We start from the raw sequence: 22691 nt of genomic DNA, 5'->3' as shown, positions 1-22691 counted from the left end.
TAGACTACATTTCCACCTTCCTCTCCTGAGTATGCATTCCAGTGAGCATACTTTAAGAAATGTGAAGGCCAGATCGCATTATTCAGGAGACATTTTTCCACATGCCATTTTTCAGTGAAAGGACCTTTTGTGAGCGTGTGTAAATGCATTAAAGCATCATTATTTACAGGATTTGCTCCACTTTATCTTTTAAAGAAAACTGAATTATCAGCATATTTGTAAATATGATATACTGCATTTATTCCCCCCAGATGAGCAGTGATGATGAGTGATTTGTGATCTTAGGAGTTACATAAGGTGAGAAGGGCTACATGGGAACTTTTCTGATCTTTCAGATTAAGAATGAGGTTAACACTTTTTTTGGATAGTCTGCCTACAGGTGGTTTATAGAGTATTAACATTTAAAAAGCTTATAAGTGGAGATTTAACAGCTGTTTCTGAGCACAAAAAACATGTGCTAGGGTATGTTTATGAATTATATACTCAAATAACAAATCTGTTAAACATCTACATACATAGTGAAACAGTTGAATGAATGAAATCAAACAATTCAGGAAAATCGGTCTAAGCTCTACTTACAGAATTTATTTGACTTGGGAGCTAGATGGGAAACTGAAAATAACCATAAAAAAAAAAGTGGTATTGGTACTGGTTTACTGGCCCAATTAGTAATCTAATCAGTTACATAAGTAATCCCCACAAATATCAGCACTCTTTCTCCACTAATGATGAGAAATCATGCAAAGAACCGCTTCATATTTCAGAATTTTAGCCATAAAAACATTTTCAACACTTACCAGAGAGGTAAGCCATACAGACAAACTCTATTTTTTGTTACTGGAGCCCATAATGGCTAAATATATTAGGTCATATGAATAAATTATGTGTTTAATTAATCAGTTTTGATCAGGCAAGCAAGTGTATTGGGGCTTTTAGCACAAGGGTTTCTAAATATTGTATTTGACATTTTCTGATGGTTTTATTTGGTACAGCTTCTTGATAGCAATGATTAGCTGTCTATGTGGTTGGTTGGAACACTTTTCGGATACATTTTTGTACTTTTCTGTAAATGTTGCTTTCACCTCTTTCTGCCTGAGCAGGTTGACTAAAATCCACTTTTAGTCAATCTTCTCATGTCTGCAGTAAGCCCAGTAGAGTGGTCAAAGGTTGATATTGATTTATTTTAAGGGGTCATGAGCCAAAAGCGTCTACAGACGTATAATAGTCTTTTATAAATGAAGTCCTCCTCTCTTTGTTATGTGTTGATTTATGCTGCATTTGAAGGTCCAGGTAACATCCTCTTTCTTGTATGTTATGTAACCACCAGAATGGTAAGACCACTAAACAACACCCTCTCAGTATGTAAACCAAATGTGTTGTGAGAAGAGATGAGAAACACAAATGATCTAAATCTCTCGACCCCCTCTTCACTTCCTGCACACTTAAACAAAACCACACTAGTGTGGTTGACAGGCCTGGAACTGTGTTTGTGTCAGGGGAAATGAAAAACACTGAGGACTGTATGTGGGAGAGAACCTATGTGAGATAAAATAGTGGACTCTTAAATATATTTGCCCGCGACGTTGTCTCTCAAAGAACTGGAGGATGAGCTGGCCAAATTATAATATTATCATTTCAATTGTAAGGAATGCAAAAATATTTATTAAGTACACTAAATCTACTATCTCTCAAAGAACAAGATGTTTCCAAAGTCACAAATAAGCTTATATTTCAATGCTAATATTTTTTTTTACAAGATATAGATGGTCTTTAAACTACCAAATCAGAAGAAAAATGCAGAATAAGTATAGAGTCTGCTCTACAAATCTGCATACCCACTGGATTTTTTGTATACAATTCACCCAAAGCTTTGGCAAACAAAATAAAGTATGAGTGAGAAAAGCCCTCCAAGTCACGTACATGAAATGACTGGAGGAGAAAAACTGCTGAAAAAATACCAAGAAATTAAAAATAAAAAGCAGCAGTGCCTGGAACAAACCTGAGGGTGAGAGAATAAATTGCTTCTGATCTAGCTCAAGATGACTGTACCGTGCGTCTGTATGACCACATGCGTCCTCCATTCCCCCTCCTCAGCAGTGTGGTTGATTGCTTTTAACCTCTACCTGTTCCATGACACCACCACATACTTTTCCATGCCTGTTTACATCTGCAAGTGTCCATGACAAACATGTTCAGGAAAAATTGATGGCAGCGTATTGCGAATTTTGCTGTTCTCTGGCAGGTCTCCCAAACTGCCGGTGGTTGATGACAGCGTACACTGCATGGTCTGTCACTTGACTCTCATTTGCTGTGTTTGCCACAGCAGGCTGGTTCCCGTTGGACATCGGTGGAGGCTGTGATGGTGGTCTTTCTGCTGTAGTAGATGAGCAGATTTCATTCAGAGAGGAGAAGTGGGTTTGCAGGACAAGACCAGAGGGATCGCTCCCCCTGGGTAGGTCAGGTATCATATGAGTGGACATTTCCTATGACATAAAGAAAATAGAACGATTACTTATATTCAGGTGACTAATGAAAATGTACTTGTGAATGTTATATTACATTTCTGCCAACAGAACCTCCTAGATATGACACAATGGACCTTTTAGTTATTACACTGCATCACATTACCTGCCCCTTTTTGGGGTTGATAAGAAGTATTCCTGTGAAGAAGACATAAAACAAATGTTCCATTGTTAGGTGGTAAGCTCTAGAAGAGATGTCACAGTAATTCAGACTGCAAATTCATGTTCTTACGTTTCCAGCCATGAAATCTCAAGATGGTTAACGCTGTCAATGTGGCGACCAGAAAAGCTACGCCAAAGAAGATGTAAAAGTAGGGCTGCCAGGGCTCACCCAGATGATCGCCAACACTTGGTGACTGATCTACAAAAGCAGAAGGACTAGATCAGTAGTCCAAGTCTGTATACATTAAAATGTAACTATATAGTTATAGGTCCTTACATGCATCGTTTTCTGAGTTGCTTATCCCCTGGATTAAGTCTGTAGAGTGATGGAAAGGATATAGAATTAACACAGACATCTGACATCCATATTGAAAATATACTTTTCTGTAAATGTTGCTTTGGCCTCTTTCTGCCTCTTAAAATCCTTCAAATCGAAAAATCTCAGAAGGAAAATCACCTTTTAGGCAAACTGCTCACAACTCATGTTTGCAGTAAGCCCATAATTTGGAGCGAGTGGTCAAAGATGGTCAAAAATGTATTTGTATAATTGAACAATTAAAGGTCCTTACATGCATTATTTTCTGAGTTGTTTATCCCATTGTGTAAGTCTGTAGAGTGATGGAAAGAATATAGAATAAACAAAGACATCTTACATCCATATTTTGGCACTGAAGGATAAAAGAAACTGCCTACCTGAAACTGAGATATTGATGGTGTGACTGATCAGCTCATATTTGTATCCTTTTATACTACATCTGTACAGGCCGTCGTCATCAATGGAAATCCGTTTGAACGTCAAAAAGGAGATCACTTCATCCTTAAAATCTTTGTCATCCTGTTTTATTTCTACATTCTCTGCTTCATGAATCCGTTCACACTTGTCTGTGTCAAGCAGTTTACACCAGGTGATATTTAACGATTCTCCACAGTGTTTGACAGGACACTTGACTGTCAACCCTTGTTGTGGGGCGACTTTCCATCCCGTGTTTCTACGGACCTTCAGCTCAACATCACATGAAGGATAAATACCTAGATTAAAAAAACATGTTATCATAAAACATTTACTGAAAACCCCTTCTTAGTGTCATCTTGAATAATTCACATTATATCAAACATCTTTAATGTTCATCATTTCAGGAATTAAATGTGTCTAAGTACTAAATTCTGACAAATACATCTACAGTATTTTTGATCAATGCAAGAAATGTAGTTATATATAACCTTTTGTCTCCTTCCATTGTACTTACATAGGTACCCATCTCTTGTGTTGTTACTCCATATATATTAGATAATACACCATCATTTATGGACTGTCATCTAAAGTGTTTCTGATTTCTCTTGTCCAATTAGTGACTCCAATCTGTTAAAATATCCCCTCATGCTCTTATTTTGGAGTATATGTACATTGTAACTTTGTGGTAATGTATCCAGATGTATAGTATAGTATGACATTACCCAGTAAGATGTATTCATGTAATTATTTGTACTACTTCTTTGTTTTTTATTATTATCAGGCTCACCTTTGTCATTCTCTGAGATCAGTTTTGATCAGATGGATCCAACATTGCATTCCAAAACTCCAAACATAAATAGAACTAAAGTCACAACCTTATTAAAGTTTTTATTCCCTAGTCCTTCAGACATTTCTCTGTTTCCAGCTGATATGGACAACCCTGCGCTAAAACATGTGTCTTTCGGTTTGGTTAAAATAATTTATTTATTCTAATCTGCAGTATTATTGTTTGTTATTGAATAAAAAACAATTCCAAAAGATTTGGTGTGTTCTGTGCATCAGGAGGGTTTGGTTGACTGAGATCTTATCAGATTTTGTGACATAATAACAGCTTGTGACAGTTTGTTTTAAAAAAAACAAAAACAAAACAGAATATTCAAATACCAACCCAACAAACCAACATTCAAATAGCAGAATATTCTGGTCCAGCCCCAGTAATAGCATTATAGTGTACTATTACTAAATTGGTTCTCAGCGATTCAAAATGAAAAGTGTAATTTGTTTTTGCCTAACCTCTTGTCTTCTTCCCTTGTACTTAGAGTATAGGTACCCAATACTTATTTACACCTCACATATACAAAATAATTACACTGTAGGCTAGTTTAAAGGATCTAATCAAAAGCCTCACTGTTTTCTTGTGTCCTGTTAGTGACTATTCAAAATGTCACTAATGCTCTCTTGAAAATCATATCACAAGATAAAGTGTTACAGCTTACCATGATGTCCTCCATAGGTGCAGACAAATGTAAAACAGTGAAATACCAGCAGAGAGGTGTATGTCAGTCTATCCATTAGGCTCGACATCACCTGAGATCATGAAGATAATCTAAAGCACTCGCTACTGAAGGGGCTTATTTCACTTGTGACAAGCTCACCACTTCCTGTCCTATATTCGAAGACCATCCTGCACACCTCAGTTTGTCACACAGTTCACAATGTGCACACACATGAAAATAGCATACTGTGTATTATCTTTGCAACTTAATTCTGTAATACACCCTTACAGAAACACTTACTGATGTAGGTCTTCCTCAATACAAAACCTGTGACACAAAGTTCTAAAAGTTATTAAGTGGCCATGTCACTTTAGGAGAGAGGGGAATCGCCTTTGTAAGCAGCCCAACAGGAAGTTGTTACATCCTGGCTTCAACGTCAGACGGAGGCCTTAGTTACATTATCTTTCCTGTTGGTGACTAAAAGGAGATTGAATCAATTATAACACGAAAAGTATAAGCGAAAAAGATAAACTATATGCGTGCTTGTAAACAGCTTGCATTAGTCAGCAGTGAGTACCAGAGGCCGCCTGAATGTTATCATCATCTTTATAAAATAATAAGACGCTTGCCTGCTTCCCTTATCCAATCTGTGCAAATATCTGCAGCTGCTGCATCTGAACAAATGACCAAGTCTGCCAGAGTGCAATCACAAGCAGTTACTGTGGCTTGGATAGAGCGTTTTCAACACTATTTCTAAAAGTACTCCATGTTATCACTAATGCAGATGATTGGTGCATGTGGATGTATTGCATCATCTTGTGTATTCTCAATAGACATGTGGTGTATTGATACCATATATATATCTATATATATCTTGTTTGTTTCAATTTAACCAGTAGATGGTGTAAGATAACATGTAATCTTTTATAGCAGACTGTGGACATGTACTTGCTCAGTGGTATGTGACTCTCCCAGACTGCTCCAACAGCGCCCTCCAGTGTATAACGTGGTCCTGTCTACTGCATATGAGTACATGGTTATGTCTAGCATTAAGTACCTCTACCTGCTCCTTGGCTCCTTGCCCACCTGGATGAGCAGAATATAAGTGAAGTCCACTACAGTCCTGAGGTGAGGGTGATCATTTACTGTACAGCCCACCATCTCTCACTGTCCAGTCAGACGTTTTCTCAAGCTACAAAAGCACTACAGCCTTCAAGGGGTTAACAAATATGCAATCTGTTTTAAAATCCAATGTCAATCATTTATCCATCTAAAACAACTGATATTCAACAGCTGAAATGATCAACACTTTCCGTGGATCATGCTCATTCTGAGTTGCTATTTTTAGACTGATTTTACTGCATTGTGCATATTGCTGTCACATCTCTGAATGATCATTGCACTCATAAAGGTATATTTGTACTCTTGACAAAGCTGCTGTTTGTAAACTGGACTTTCAGTTGAATGTGAAAAAAGGTCAGTGACTTCCTCATGTTGCTCATCAAGAAAATTTGCACAATCATGCAAATGAGACAATAGAGCAACAAGAGCAAACACACAGTTAAGGGTCAGCTCACCTCACCTAGATCTACCCTGTGGTCTCTAGCGATGCAGATATTTTCGACTACTTAGAAACGTTTTAATACAAGTGTTCCTAAGACTTCTGCCACAATTGAAGAGATAACATGTGCGTGTTTGTTTGTGTGTGTGTGTGTGTGTGTGTGTGTGTGTGTGTGTGTGTGTGTGTGTGTGTGTGTGTGTGTGTGTGTGTGTGTGGAGTCAGAAACCATAGTACACAGGAAATCAAAATAACACACAAAAAGACCACTGTATGATCTCTCTCTCTCTCTCTCTCTCTCTCTCTCTCTCTCTCTCTCTCTCTCTCTCTCTCACACACACACACACACACACACACACACTCTCTCTCTCTCTCTCTCTCTCTCTTTCTCTCTCTCTCTCTGTCTCTCTCTCTTTCATCTCTATATCTCTGCCCTGGCCTGTGTGCACTCAGATACAACAGCAGAGAGATCAGTGAGATCAGTGTCAAGCTCAGGGTTGTTCTTACTCACTGGTACCTGCCACCTGTTGAACATCCAGATTCTGTGGGCTCATCATGGGAAACTGCACTTCAGGGTAAGTAATCATCATTACATTGACATAGTCAAGGAAACTCTCACATGCCACAAAGCAATAGATCAGCAAGTGATGATTACATTCTCTGAGCTCTGAAACTGCTGCATATATCGAAAACTTTTACCTTAGAACACAAGTGATTTGAGTGAGGGCATTTAAAAATATGAGAGAGCTGAAAACACTTGTTTAAATGAAACAAAGTTGCATTTTGGCTCTGTAGCAAGCAGCTTCTGCATTTGCTTTAGTGAGGAAATAGCTAAGAATAGATTCAGTTTCATCGTCTTCAACTGTGGTGAATAGGTTAATAACTTTGCAGCCTTGCTGAGCAATACAGTATATATTTGATGTGAGATGTTGACCTAGAAGCAGATAAAGTTTGAAATGCTGTGCCGTAGTCACTGATATAGACAGTTGGACATAGACAGATGTGGGCTGTAGGCATATGTAAAGTGTTTCCTGTTGCACCACATACGCTGTCATCTGTTAAGCTGTCAAGGAAACACTGCTGTGGTGTGAAACCTCTAAAAAGCTTATAAATATTATCTTGTGATGTTTTAATAATATTAAAGACATTATTTTTATATTTTTATTCATCCCACAATAATGGTTTCATTGCTCTGTGTGTTTAATGGTAAAGATCTCCTTTAAAGGTCCTTATTATGGTCTCATCATTTCCTTTTGCTCTATTTTAGGATAAAGATGAAAAGGAAAGGTAAAACAAAATTTGTAATGGTATTTATAGTATTTAGTATATATAGTATGAATATTGTACACAGTTTTGCAACATTTTATATATTTATGTTTTCTCTTTCAGGGGGTTCTTCTCCAGATGATAACAGAAGCGCAGATAATAAGGTAGACCTTCCCACATCAATGTTTAGTCTATTTTTGTTATAGTTATCAGCTTTCCATTGGGCATGGGTGTGTTTCTGTGCTTTTATGATAGCCCAGTCAGAGGTGCTGCCTTGTTAAATTTGCATACTGGGAGAACATTAGTGTGAGGCCTCTGTTGTAAAAGAAACTGTGAAGCTATTTATTTCATGTGCAGGAAGTTAGAACCACTAACCACATAAAAAAAAAAAGTGCTGTGTGCAGTATCAATGTACAAAGAAGTAGAATAAATTATGTGTAACATATGTTCAGGAACGAGGAGTTCCCATCTCACTGCATATTATTTCATGACAGCCTAAGGAGGATGTAACGTATGCCTCTATTGACCACAACTCTGCCAAAGGATCAAGAAGAACCAGACCTACCCCTGACGATGATTGTGACTATGCAACAGTTAATATCCCAGCAGCACTTCAACCTCAGTCTGACAGCTCATCTAAAGAAGAATGTGATGATGATTATGTACTCATGGGGTGAACAGAAACTAGAGGTAACGTTCATTCAGGCTGTTGGAAGATGCAGGATCAGTAGATAATATCTCAAGTGGGAGTGAGTGTCTAATATTGTGTAATGACATCCAAGAACTTGTTTGCTGTTGAACTGCCAAGTTTCCAGTCAAACTGTTCATCAGATCTTCTCAATCATCTTCAATGAAGAAACTGTGATAAAATAAAAAAGCAAACACCCACAGTCAACAGCAGCTGGTTGTGGAAACACCAAGCCCCATGATGTTTCCCTTCACTTTTGAGGTAACCTCAAACCTGAACACAACCGTGGTGTTCCTTCCCCAAGAAGACAAACTCGCATCACATCTGACCTCTTTACAGAGGAAACACAACCTCAGGAGGATAAACTGCAGCTCTTTAGTCTGATATGCCTGGATTCCTGAAACTTCATCACATTATCTGGAATCAGTGAGACAGGAAAAGAAACTGGACTTGTTTTAATTTTGGTCAATCATACAAAACATCATACCATTTACACCATTACCTGAATATCAGAATTTAGTAGTGAAGTGCCAAACTTTGATGTAATTCTAACATCTTTTAAAGGTCCAGTGGGTGGGATTTAGTGGCATCTACTATCATTCACCAAGCGTGTAGAACTTATGGTGGCCAGAAATCTCCCAAAAAGGAGAACATTTTTGGGAGATTTGTGTCCTGCAGAGCCAGTGTTTGGTTTGCCCTTTCTGTGCTGAACATGGTGGTTCAACATGGCAGACTCCATAGGAGAGGACCCGCTCCCTCTGAAGATAAAAACGTGTCATTCTGAGGTAACAAAAACACAACAATTCCTATTATACACTAATGAAAACATACATATGAAAATCATGTTCCAGTTCTGCCAATAGATTATCCTTAGTGTTACACACTGGACCTTTAAACAGTTCTGACTGCCAACATTTTTGTTTTCAGGAAAATTAGTCAACAAAATTGTTGTTGTGTGTGTGTATATGAGGAATAGTTTGTTAGAACAATATCTGGAGTCAAATGAAATTTAACCGTGTCCTAAATTCATACCAAAGGTTCTAAGCAGGGTTTTAAGTATGTGTGTTTACACTGGAAAAGTGACAAAATAAACTAGGCTTTAGTCAGTATGCAGATTGAATACAGTCGATTTCTGAGTGTGCTGTTGATGGATACTATTCTCCCATAATGCAATGCACACAGCTGAGCTAAACAAATGTTAATAAATTGGGGGCTTGTGGTGTTTGGGGAAATGTTTATCTTTCTGAAGTTTCACTGGCTAAATAGTTTTTCAAATCTGCAGCTTAATTGACATCTGCCTAATTCCAGTTTCCCTTATGTTGAAATAGTATACTTTGATGATTAGGACGCAGTACATAGTGTACTGAATTACTATGTAATATGGTTTTTGGACCCAGTAGCTTCTGACAAACTACTGTTAGTGGCAACATGTCCTGATTGACTGAGGATCTTAAAGTCACTATGTGTCAAATATTTTTATTATTTTGATGGCTTACATTTTTGCTTGAAGAAAAATGTGTCTTCAGAATTGATGCATTCAGTGTGACTTTCAATGTCAATGGGTGTATGTGCTTTTTCCACCATGAAAGGAAAAGAACAGGTCTGTAACCCTGTAAACAGAAAATGACTCTGTACTACTGTGAGTACACCTGCTGTCACTCTATTTCGTATTGCAGATGAAAGTTTGATCTGTATCTATGTTCTTTTGAAATAGAGCCAAAACTGTGCTCCACCTTGAAGCGAAGTTTCAGTTGTCGAAACTTACCCCACGTTAAGCACAAACTTAAAATGTTGCAATCTGTGCCATTGCCACATTATTATATCAACGAAGATAGAATGTAATGTTTATATAATTGTGTCCATGACAAATACCTTAATCTGCATTTCAAGGTTTGTGCTTATTTTGCAACTTAGTGCTCCTGAGAATTGCTGCATACAACCCAAAATATACTACAAATAGATATTTAAGATCTGAGAATTTATGTTTTTATGTTTTGTATGTGTATGCAAAACACCTTTCTGTCTCTACCTGTATCTATAAATAACTATTTATGTTTTACTGTATGCATATGAAATGGTAGAGTAGTGTAATTTACTGTAAGCCGCCTTGGTTTCATTGTGGTTTTATTGATTTTTTTATTGATTAAAAGTTTACAGAGTACCACTTTTGTTCATGATACTGTTGTATCAATCAACTGTTTCACTGAAAATGTTTGAAATAAGTTCAAAGAGAAGAAATTGTGTTAATGTGTTCACCAGAACGGACCACTGAAAAACCAATGGTGGAATGTAACTACGCACAAACAGCTCAAATGATGATGTTTTAGTCTTATACAAAATGGTTCAAAATTAGAAAACAGTAAAATGCTGCATAATTATCTAATGATGATACAATACATACTAGCAAAATAGTCACAGGGGAAATTTTTTTGCGTTACTTTTACTTTTAATACTTTAATATTTCCCTGAATATACTTACATACATTAACTTAAGCTTTTCAATGCAGGACAAAGTATTTTACAGTGTGATATAAGTACTTTTGCTTAAGTAAAGGATCTGACGACTTCCTCCACCACTGAGACATACTAAGAGAGTCCAAGTTTGTCATGGTCTGTGGACAGAAATACATTCGTGAGGTTTCCTCTTTTCTGTCCAACTAAATAATCAGTTTGAAGGTAAGATGAGCCGCCTACAATTAAATATCAGAATTCAAAACAGAAAGAGCAGACTCTGGCTTCAGGGGACTCTGGATTTTGTTCCCAATCACTTACAGTGGAATAATTAGGAAGGCATCTCTTAATAGCCAGTATGAACATTGTGAATTATTACAGGAAGCAAAAACAGTTTTAATATACATATGATTCTTGTGTTAAGAAAACGTTCAGCAGTTCTATATGTATGTGTGTATTATTATCATTATTAGACATCCTAACATTTACTTTGCATGATCATGATGCTGGACAATGTTCTGATCTCCACCAGTAGATGGCAGAACAGTCCCTTAGGGTTGGCGTAGGGCTCCACCTCCTCCACTTCCTCCATTTCCACCACATCCTCCATCTGAAAGAAACAGAGAGGTGTTATGAACAAAACTTAACAGTGTGCAGTAAAACACACAGAACTGCAGAGTTTACCTACTGGTGGTGATTTGGATGGTGAGGTGTTGGACTGCTGGCATCACCTGGAAAAAGGTGGATACACAACCCAGCTCAGTGACTCAACAAAGAAGAATGCAAGTAGTCATTACAGTGATCATTCATCAAATAAAAATTTTTACCTCAACATTAGTTTCTTTTGTGCAAAATATAAAAGTCCTGTCAGAAGCACAATGATTGGCACAACAATAAGGATGCACAGCCAAGGATCATAACCTGCTGTGAGTGAAGATTAAAGGTTTGTTAATAATGTGCTGGACATCAATGCTACACATCAAATCTATTTTATTTAATCTATTCTAAATTATAATTATCCCTATAATATAAAACACCATTTAGTCATTGTTTTCCCAAAAAACATAAAACAGCTTTATATTTAATAATTATAGCTTCTGCACTAAGCCCAGAGATGAAACCCTTTCTGTTGTGCTATCCATTCTTCACCTTTTCTGTGTTTTGGTACAAAAATCTGTTCCTCTCTCCAGTACGGGTGCCTGATAACACAGCTCAGGTTTTCTGGATTCATTCCCTCAAGGAACTCCAGACGACTTTCGACTGTAAAAAATCCTTTTGAGTCAATCACTGGCTCCCCAGCCGTCAAGTTTTCCATATGACTCCAGGTGATGCTGGCTGCAGGTTTTCCTCTTTCAGCTTTGCACACTGCCACCACCATGTTGTCCTTACGCTCTAACCAGGCTGATATAGTGGGAGGAACTGAGCCAGGGAAGAACAGGAGAAATAAGACTCACTGAATACCTCTAACCATGCAGATAAAGTTCAAATTTGCTTGCCTTGTCACAGTTTCACTTGTATAATAACATTGCAGACAGTAAGATGCATCATTCAGAGTAAAAGGGACATTGTGTCTAAAGTAACTGAAAAATTAATCCCATTATCCTCCTTCGTGTAATGGAAGAAAACATGATCAGTAGCAGGTATTTCAAAATCTAAGAAAGTAAAACAAACATGCAGTATAACAGATGGCACTAGAGGTAAGCAGAATGTTCTGTTTTATTAAGTGTGATTTGGTGAATTGACGCCTTAAGAAGTTCAATGGTTTTTGAATTAATTTATCCTTGTGAGGAGAGAATTCATACCTGTGATAGACACGTCGATCTTGTAAGTTTCACCTCCTCCCTTGTAAGCTGTATCACACTTGTAGATCCCCACGTCATCATTTGAGAAGTTTGGGATGTGCAGGTAGAATTCATCACTGGATGTGCTTTGCAGGGACTTGCCATCATTGCAGGAATCTAAACTTTGGCCATCATTGCTAAAAGATATCTCACAGTCTTTGTATTTCAAGTCTATCTTCCAGATAACATATATTGTCTCATTTACTGTCTTATCACTGCATGTGAGATCAGCATCACTCCCCATCTTGAAAGTTGTATGTCTGTCAACTGAAAAAAAGAAAATAAGTTGCATTATGTTTGAAAATAAAGGTGCAATTATTGTGCTGATGTTTTGATTTTATTTATTATTTTATTATTTAAAAAAATACATATTATGCCCTAATATACACAAAAACATGCAAAACAAAAAGAATAAAACAATTCAAGATTCAGTTCTGCAGATGTTTTGAATGACAAAAGTAGGATTACTAAGGAAAGGAAGCATAGAAATGTATGTTGCCCTGTTTGGCTTCCTGTGCCTTCACTACTAATATTCTAATATTAATAGTCTTATTAAACATTTTATTCTTTCTTGCAAAATAACCAGGGAGAAAAAGGAGAAGATTTACCGGTATATTTGAAAGGGGTAGTAGTGTTGGAGTTTGCAGAGGTGTTTTGATTAGTTCCTGAGAGAGATTGGCGTGGATGTAAGGACAGAGTTAGTAAAACAGAAGTTAGTGAAGTGTTCAATCAGCAGAGCAACAATGAAGGTGGTTCATCTGTTATTCCTTATTTAGTTTAGTTAGTTAAGGTGTGAAGGCTTGTGATTAAAACTGGTCTAACATGACCAGCTGCAGCAGGGCTAAATCAAAGAACACAGACTGATTCCTGAACTTTTTCCAAACAGAAAAAACGAATCTAGAGGAAGGAAATAACCAAAGCTTAAACATGAAACTATTATGTTATAATCTCCCCATTTTGGTCTCACGCTGTAGAAGAAGCTGATGACATCAACATCCATGCTTCATTGGCTGACATTTAGTGTCACGCAAGGTCTGAGAAGTAAAACACGAGGTGGGGTGGCAAAACCACCGATCTCAAACAGTTGTTATACACATTATTGTGTTAATGTTTTGATTTTATTCTGATATGAAACAATAACACAGTGTGCATGTCCTAATATATACAAAAACATTCAAATGCAATAAAACATAGATTCAATTCTGTTTGAGGCATGGACAAGTGAAGACAAATTAAAATAAAATATATACGATAAATAACATGTAAGACATTTAGGTATGGATCACATGACATACAAACACATTATAAAATAAATCATATAGATGCTTTATGTGTAATATTGACAGTAAAACATACCCATATACAGGATTTTATCTAAGATTTGTACTAAGAGGAAACTTTCTTAGCAGTTATGGTGGATTAAACATTTGGTTACTATTAGTCTAAAATGATAATGATTCAATTTAATTTGAAATAAATTGAAACAGGTTTAGAGTATCCATGACCTCTGCAGACAAATGTTAAACAGTAAAATATCAGAAGATTTGTGTATGGCAGTCTATCCATAAGGCTTGACATCACCTAAGATCTTAAGGTTTCTTTTAGGTAATCTTTTCTTGTGATAAGCTCACCACTTTCCTCCTACATACATTTGAAAACTATCATGCACATCTGTGTCACGAAATAACACAGTTACCAATGACACACAATTATGAACTCATGGGGTAAATACAGGCTGTTGGAAGATGCAAGACTAGCAGACATGTTGCAAGTTAGTGCTCCTGAGAATTGCTGCACACCACGCAAATATACAAGAAATAGATATTTAAGACTTGGAAATTAGTTTTTTTTATCTACCTACAGCAGTATTTATATGTTTGACTGGATGCATATTAAATGGTAGAAAAGTGTGATTGACTGTATTTCCCATATGTTTCAGTACATATTTTATGTATGCCTCATAGTTATAGTTAATGACTCCAATCTATTCAAAATGTCCCCTTGTGCTCTCTTGAAAGTCACATCACAAGATAAAACAGTGTTACAGCTTACCTTGACCTCTGCAGACAAATGTAAAACAGAAAAATATCAGAAGTTTTGTGTATGGCAGTCTATCCATTAGGCTTAACTTGTTCATCACTTGAGACCTTAGAGATAATCTAAAACTATATCTTCTGCATGCCCTCATTTTTCTTACCACTTCCTGGCCTTCTACATACATTCGAAAACAATCCGCCACATCTGTGTATTTCAGTGTGTCATGAAATCACACACTGCCTGATGTACACACATGAAAATTGCATACTGTGTTTTATCTTTGCAATTTAGTTCTGCAATATACCCTTTACAGAAACGCTTATTTATGTAGACATAGGTCATCCTTATTACAAAACCTGAGACACATAGTTCTAAAGGTTATTAAGTAAACTTGTCACTTCAGGGTAGTGGGGAATCACCTTCGTAAGCAGCCCAACAGGAAGTTGTGAATCTTCTCTGTACATCCTTTTAAGGACTGACCACAACACTCCCAGAGAATCACTGACGATGATTGTGACTATGCAACAGTTAATGTCCCAGCAGCACTTCAACCACAGTCTAAGAGCTCATCTAAAGACGAATATGAAGACGATTATAGTCCCTGTTTTATTTATACCTCATATAAATAAGTTAATGACTCCAATCTATTCAAAATGTCCCCTTATGCTCTCTTGAAAGTAACATCACAAGATAAAACAGTGTTACAGCTTACCCTGACCTCTGCAGAGAAATGTAAAACAGTAAAATATTAGAATATTTGTGTACGGCAATTTATCCATTAGGCTTGACATGTTCATCACTTGAGACCTTAGAGATAATCTAAAGCTATATCTGCTGCATGCCCTCATTTCATTTGTGAAAAGATCACCACTTCCTGGGCTCCTACATACATTCTAAAACAATCCTGCATGTCTGTGTATTTCAATGTGTCGTGAAATAACACAGTGCCTGATGTACACACATGAAAATTGCATACTGTGTTTTATCTTTGCAATTTAGTTCTGCAATACACCCCTTACAGAAACACTTATTTACACAGACATATGGGTATGACTCTTATCCCTGTACCACTGCATAAAATAAACCTAGTCTGCGGGTTGGTCACTGGGGAGGTGGCAGTTGGAGTGTGCCCAGCATTCCCTGTGGATGGGGCGGATATAGTTCTTGGAATTGACATGGCGGAAATAAAGTTTGGGCAGACATTCCTGTAGCTAGTATAGTCACCAAAGTTCCTCTACCTAATGTATTCACTCAGATTCCTGAAGCTAGTGTGGTCAACCAGATTCTGTGGCAGTTTCCTTTAGTCTCAGATGGGGAAGTAACAGCTTCTGAACCTGAGGTAGAGTTGTTCCTGGCTGGTGCAGTAACTCAAGCAAAGCGCCACCGTTCTCATCCAGGGGATACGGAAGAAGGTCCACAGATGTAGAAGCTTTTGCGTTGGTTATTTGTGGGCAGCAGTCCTTGTTTGTTTTGCAGGCATTACTTTTCTTTTCACAAGAATAATTATGTCCGTAAAAAAGATCACTTATGACACGACACATACAGCAGGCAACTGCCAAGTGGTACGATAGGAGGGACTGCGTTGTTATAGAGTCATTTATAGCAGACAACAAAGAGGTTGAAGTCACTTTTGATAGAGCAAAGACTGGTTTCAGTAGTTTTGGAGGAACAGTCAAGGTCTAACAACCAACGCAAAAGGTTCTCCATCTGTGGACCTTCTTCCATACCCCTGGATGAGAACGTTGGCGCTTTGCTTGAGTTACTGCGCCAGCGAGGAACAACTCTACCTCAGGTTCAGAAGCTGTTACTTCCCCATCTGAGACTAAAGGAAACTGCTCAGAGCTACCACCGATGATGATTGTGACTATGCAACAGTTAATGTCCCAGCAGCACTTCAACCTCAGCCGGACAGCTTATCTAAAGACGAATGTGAAGAAGATTATGTACTCATGGGGTGAACAGAAACTAGAGAAAACGTTAATTCAGGCTGTTGGAAGATGCAGGACCAGTAGATAATATCACAAGCGGGAGTGAGTGTCTAATATTGTGTAATGACATCCAAGAACTTGTTTGCTGTTGAACTGCCAAGTTTCCAGTCAAACTGTTCATCAGATCTTCTCAATCATCTTCAATGAAGAAACTGTGATAAAATAAAAAAGCAAACACCCACAGTCAACAGCAGCTGGTTGTGGAAACACCAAGCCCCATGATGTTTCCCTTCACTTCTGAGGTAACCTCAAACCTGAACACAACCGTGGTGTTCCTACCTCAAGAAGACAAACTTGCATCACATTTGACCTCTTTACAGAGGAAACACAACCTCAAGAGGATAAACTGCAGCTCTTTAGTCTGATATGCCTGGATTCCTGAAACTTCATCACATTAGCACATTATCTGGAATCAGTGAGTCAGGAAAAGAAACTGGACTTGTTTTGGGAATTTTGGTCAATCATACAAAAGGTCTCAACAGTGTTGAGGAATCTCTGTATTTCAAAAACTCATTCCTCGCGTGTTCTTTTAATGAAGCGATAGGGGAAGATTTAGTTTACTCAATAATCAGCTTTATTCTTAACACCAGTAGAATGTGCAAAATTTACAGAGCTATGGGTTAACGGTTAACCTGACATGCACAAGGTCTGCCAGTTCACAAAGTCTGAGCAACCTCTTGTTCCTAACATCAGTTCTTATATTTTTGCAGATAACACACATAGCACAAGATGGTATTATCTCCACCCCTTGTCCTCTTGGTATCTTGTCTCCAAGGATGGTGTTGATGGGGTAGCCAAAACCTGAGTTGTTTTTCACGACTGGAAGGAGTCCGTCCTGTGTTCTATCATTGTTTTTACGAGCTCATGACACTGACCTCGGAGGCCGTGTTTACCGCTATCTTTCCCAAAGAATGTCATGTTATATCTGCAACTACCCACACTCTTCTCCCTTATACTGTTCCTGCTATTCATATTCATTAGTAAGTTACAATTCTATAACACATCATACAAACGTCTAATATTCATTACTTTATTTCTGTTATTAGTATTCCCTTAACAGCCCTTTATCAATGTAAGCATAATCAATGTAAGCACAAGTAAACATATTTCTATTCTAGTTAATAATCATACAGGTAAATTATATATGAGTATAAATCACAGAATATCGCAACAGTCCCCCTTTTGGTCCCATAGAAACTGGGACCACCACCTGAAAGCAAAAATCGATTTATGGCAGACCTTCATTGATTGAACACATGATTATAAACCTAAACTTTTTGTGGAAAAAAGTTATATTTAAAAAATAATAATTATATCTAAAAAGTTAAAAAGTTATAACTCCCCCTTTTGGGCTCCTCAATACTGAGCCTACACTAAACATTTTACTGCATTAATCACACATATTATGAAAGATAATCACTGAAAGAAAAATTTGGTTAAGGGTTAAAGTTTTTTTGGTTTTTTTGAAAGAAAAAGATTTTGTTTTTTATTCCACAGCCATGTCCTCAGAGATCTCAACCGCCATGATGTAGTGTTTGGGTTTTGGCAGTTCACTCTGTCCAGAGGCCAGTGCTGACATCTGGTACTGAAGTGGATTGTCCTTCTATTCTATGGCAGACTACAACAAACAAAGCAAAGCACAAACATACTCCAAGCCACCCCATTCTATCTTCTGGGCGGCACATTTATTAAAATGCTGACTAAAATACCCGTAGTGAATGGTGCTGAGAGTGTTGAGAAGTGAGATTAATGTATGTCTTGCTTTAAGCCCAAAAAATTTAAAAATTGCAAGTTAAAAATATGGAAAAAATTAGTATTAAAAAAGTATGCTAAAAGGCGCTTTCTAGTGGAATCCTTATCTCTCCATGTAGCAGGGCGGAACCTCCCCCCATGTAAGTCGTTTTACGCTCAACACACCTAATGACTCCACTCCTTGTTTTGACAAAGCTATGATAATATAAACATAACCAGAAAAAATGATATAGGGATTTTTTTTTTTCTTTCAACACTGTTCCTTTAAGTGTTTTCCTATCTCCTCCACTGTCCTCATGGGAGGTTCAGCGGCTGTGCACATCAACCAGTGGAACCAGGTGTCCCCCCCTTCCCTTGAGCCAGACCGTGTGGTTGGTCCTCTCTGTCACCTGGTATGGTCCTGTCCACCTTGGCTCAGACCACTTTCGTTTGATGGCCTTCAGCAGCACCCACTCAATGTCTTTTGGGGCTGGTGATTTCTCTGCTCCCCCTTGGATCTCATTCACCTGTTTTGAGAAGGCTGAAACCAATGCCGTTAGTTGATCATAGTATGGTTTGTACTTCAAAAATGGAGCTATTGGGGCTGTCAAATGGTGTAAACCCTGTCCTAGAGCTCACCGAATTTCTGACTGACATTAAAGCTAGTGGGAGAGCATCAACCCAACTCAGCTTGTCGTGTGCACATATTTTACCAATCTTTCCTTTCAATGTTTGATTCATCCTTTCCACCTTGCCTTGAGATTGGGGATGATAGACTGTGCCAAATGCGTGTTTTAACCCTAGGCTAGCCTCCACTGCCTGTAGGTGTTTGTTTTTGAAGTGTGTGCCATTATCAGATCTGATTCATCTAGGAAACCCATGTGTGGGAATGTATTGGTTTATCAGGAATTTGACTACTGTCTGTGCATCTTCCTTTTTTGCAGGTAGTGCCTCTGGCCAGCCAGTGTATGCATCCACGGCTACCAGGAGGTATCTGTACCCTCTGACCCTGTCATTCATGTCTGTGTAGTCAATAATGATCTCTTGCCCCGGCCGGGACGGTAGAGGGAATTTTCCCTGGTGTGGTTTTACTGTAGATCTAATATTGTACACATTACACATACTGCATTCCTTGATATGATTCTCTATCATTGCTGGTAAAAAGGGATGCCACCAATGAGTTAACTGATGTTTCATTTGTTTACTGCCACAATGAGTTGGCCCGTGAGCTTCCTGGAGCACCACTGATGTCAGTCCTGGAGGGAGAACTGGTCTCCCCTCTGGTCCCCTCCACAACCCATCGGCCTTGACTGCTCCCCCTGCTTACCCAAACACTGTGATCATATGGGGAGGCTTTTTCCTGTTCTTTTCTCAACATGTCTTTGTCACAGGGAGGCAATATGTCATATACTGTCTGTCCTGCTTGTATCATCATGTACTGTGTACCATAGCCGGCTTTCTGTTTAGCTGTTTGGTCTGCTGCATCATTTCCTCTAGCTGTCAGAGAGTCCGTCTTGTCATGTCCTTTACACTTGATTACTGCCACGTGTCTGGGCTTCATCAGTGTTGCTGCAAGTCTCTGTATGTCTTTCTCATGCTTGATGGGAGTTTTAGAAGTGGTGCGAAAACCTGATCTGATCCACTGGCTTTGGCCTACCTGTATGGCTCCTACCACATATGCAGAGTCTGTGTATAAGTTTACACTTTTTCCTTCAGCTCCCTCTAGTGCTGCTATCATCGCTTGTAGTTCTGCTAACTGAGCTGATACTTTTCCTGTTACTGTTTCTGCTTTTACTGTCTCGAACCCCCTTTCTGTCTGTCTCACCACTGCCCAAGCTGCTTTTAACCCTTCTGTTGGATGTCTGAAGCAGCATCCATCTGTGAACAGTGTCTCCTCTGCATCTCCTATCGGCTGACTCTGCAAATCTATTCTTACCCTCAGGTCTTTCTGTACTCTTTCTTCACACAAATGAGGCTCCCCCTCCCCATGCTGTCTGCCATGTTTATGCCTTCATGTGTGAATGTTATGTGGGGTGCGGTTAAAGTTTTTTCCAGTCTCGTCTGTCGTAGTGATGTCATGGTGAATGCCTGTGAGTTTACATACGCTACCACACTATGTGTTGTGGGTGCTGTCATTGCATGTCCCATTACAATGTGTGCAGTTTTGTTCAAAGTTTTTGCTACCCCTGCTGCATATCTCATGCATGGTGGGTGTCTGTTCTCTGTTGCATCTAGTGTGACGCTTGCATAGGTCAGAACTTGTCTTCCACCCCCCTTTTTCTGCAAAAGCACCCCATTGACAGAGTTTGGGTTTTTCAGAAACATCCAACCAACTCATCATTCAGTTCTACTACAGCCGCTATCCCTTCTGGTCCTGCAAACAAACACTTGGTCTCCACCTGAGCCCCCCGCACCCTCCACGGCCATAAATGCCTTATGATACACCCAAGTTTCATCCCGATCATAAAACAATGTGACATGGAGAGGATCAGGGGGGAGGGGCATAGGGATTCAGCATATGCAACCACGGCTTCCAGTCTGTGTACAATGAATTTACACCACACCCTTTCGACGTATCTGGCAGCACGCACCAACCCCCAGTAAATATCCGCCCACTGCCCTATAGCGCCCGGTGTGTTGTCTTGTGCTAAAAGCATCTGTGAATGAGACCGCACCTGGCTCACCGATGTCAGAGGTTCCTGGGCCTCGTCATTGTTCTTGGTGGTAATGGGGACCCTCTTCCCAATCAGGGATTGGATACAAGTCATGGTCGTTGCGGGCGCCTAGGGAGGGGTATTGTCCTCTAGGGGCTGCGGCAGTATTTGGAGCTTGGTGATGTACGTCACGTGGTGGTGGGCCATATCCCTGCTGTGGTGGACCATACCCTGGTTGTTGTGGGTAGTCATTTTGGGGTGGTGTATCTATTCGGCAGTGTCTTGCCCAGTGACCTGGTCGACCACAGATCCAGCATGGACCACCTGCTGGGACTCTGCTGTAGGCTGCTGTAACATTTGAGTGTTTGATTTTGTTATTTTCTTAGCTTCAGTTAGCTTACGGCGCTCATTCTCTAGTTGTTTGGGTTAGGGTTATACATAAATCCCAGCCATTTGTTAGCTGGCTGAATTTATCCATCCATTTGTTTCTTCCCCCTCTCCATATGTGATCTCCTCATCGGTTTCACACCCACCCTTGCCACTCTCTGCTATTCTCCTGTCTATCTTTGCCTGGAATGGTCCCGCTTGGCTCCCTGTCTGATTTTTTTTCCCCCCTTCACGCTGCTTTTGCTCCCTGTGCTGCTCTGCGTAAGTCCCCACAGTACTTCTCCTATCTTCCTCTCTCTCACTCCCCCCTTCTGGTGTTCCAGCTTCTCTGTAGGGAATGTATCCTCTATAACTGACACTGGGCATCTTATTTCTTCCTCTCCTGCTGTTGCTCCCAGTATGCTTTAACTTCATCCAGGTCCTTTGTCTGCCCCTTTATTATCTCCCGTAACTCTTCAAATTGCTTTACTGTCCCTTCAAAGATGTTCCCCTCTAAATCCAATTGGCCTGAATTAACTGTGATTACCGGAGCCCGTATTGCTCCTGGACGGGTGTCTGTGTACGGCGGAGAGGCCGTGGCATAAGGAGGGTTGTCGAGGTATGGGTATAAGGGCCATGGTCCCGGCTCCATAGGTGGAGCAGTCTTGGTCACAGTCGTGGTCACAGTCTTTGTCCATGCTCCTATTGCTGCGCAGGCTAATGATATTGCGTGTGCTGAAGCTCTCTTTCTGTCTAACTCCTCTGAAGTCTTCTTCCACTTTATCTTGGCCGGCCAGCCCTGTTGTACTCTAGTGTCATGCTTTTCTAGCTTGTCTACTACAGTCTTCTCTGTGGCAGCTAAATATGGCAACAATTTCACCCTCTTCATGTTACCAGGTACATGTCCCTGCTCCTGTAGCCAAGTCCATGTATCATCATGTACTTTCATCATTTTATCTTGTTCATCTTAAGGAAATCCACTAGTCATTTGCCCCATGACTACTTCCCACTGCTCACCCACTGTGCTTACTGAAGTCTCCCCATTCTCCCCACAATCTTTATTAAATTCCTTTTCCATTTTTAAAAACAACCTGTAAAACATGGTACAACACACTGATTGTAAAAACTTTAAAACACATACAGGGTTGGTGTGAATGACTCAGAGGTCAGTATTGTACAACTAATGCCCAGTGAGACA

At 39.2% G+C, this 22691-nt stretch overlaps 2 protein-coding genes and 1 long non-coding RNA gene across 9 annotated transcripts in view; 1 reads left to right on the top strand and 2 right to left on the bottom strand.

The window, feature by feature from the left end:
* Positions 1-1160: 1160 nt before the first annotated feature.
* si:ch211-214p13.8 (B- and T-lymphocyte attenuator) lies at positions 1161-5068 on the bottom strand. Its single transcript, XM_051403510.1, has 7 exons — positions 4914-5068; positions 3378-3713; positions 3254-3292; positions 2962-3000; positions 2755-2883; positions 2629-2660; positions 1161-2483 (listed from the first exon to the last, which is right to left on the bottom strand). The coding sequence occupies exons 1-7, from the start codon at positions 4999-5001 to the stop codon at positions 2193-2195; spliced, it is 954 nt and encodes a 317-aa protein (XP_051259470.1). The 5' UTR covers positions 5002-5068; the 3' UTR covers positions 1161-2192.
* Positions 5069-6738: 1670 nt separating this feature from the next.
* LOC127365447 (uncharacterized) lies at positions 6739-10586 on the top strand. The gene is made up of 4 exons (XR_007885208.1): positions 6739-7046; positions 7739-7758; positions 7861-7901; positions 8232-10586. It is a non-coding gene; the product is annotated as an uncharacterized LOC127365447 (long non-coding RNA).
* Positions 10533-22691, bottom strand: part of si:ch211-214p13.9 (cell surface glycoprotein CD200 receptor 1) — a 27491-nt gene continuing 15332 nt past the window's right edge. The window contains exons 1-7 of one of the 7 annotated variants that reach the window (XM_051403503.1): positions 14770-14931; positions 13326-13382; positions 12679-12984; positions 12026-12295; positions 11704-11800; positions 11561-11607; positions 11385-11486 (exon numbers count right to left, since the gene is read on the bottom strand). In XM_051403503.1, coding sequence (XP_051259463.1) covers positions 11604-11607; positions 11704-11800; positions 12026-12295; positions 12679-12984; positions 13326-13382; positions 14770-14905 — 870 coding nt within the window. In that variant the 5' untranslated portion in view covers positions 14906-14931 and the 3' untranslated portion in view covers positions 11385-11486; positions 11561-11603. Of the gene's footprint in view, positions 11487-11560; positions 11608-11703; positions 11801-12025; positions 12296-12678; positions 12985-13325; positions 13383-14769; positions 14935-22691 lie in introns of those variants that run through there. The other 6 variants (XM_051403504.1, XM_051403502.1, XM_051403498.1 and 3 more) reach the window with 6 other exon arrangements.

Source organism: Dicentrarchus labrax, unplaced genomic scaffold (assembly GCF_905237075.1).
Source record: "Dicentrarchus labrax unplaced genomic scaffold, dlabrax2021, whole genome shotgun sequence".
Taxonomy (NCBI): domain Eukaryota; kingdom Metazoa; phylum Chordata; class Actinopteri; family Moronidae; genus Dicentrarchus; species Dicentrarchus labrax.
Note: the sequence above shows the minus strand (reverse complement) of the source record. Positions and strands in the feature narration are given on the sequence as shown.

Bases quoted from the DNA above. Each gene is read 5' to 3' on its own strand.
- si:ch211-214p13.8 (XM_051403510.1), bottom strand. From the start codon at position 5,001: ATGTCGAGCCTAATGGATAGACTGACATACACCTCTCTGCTGGTATTT. The intron at 3,293-3,377 runs GTAGGCAGTTTC...ATCACTCTACAG, and splicing joins CATCAATATCTCAGTTTCAG to ACTTACACAATGGGATAAAC. The intron at 2,661-2,754 runs GTAAGAACATGA...TCTTCTTCACAG, and splicing joins GAGATTTCATGGCTGGAAAC to GAATACTTCTTATCAACCCC.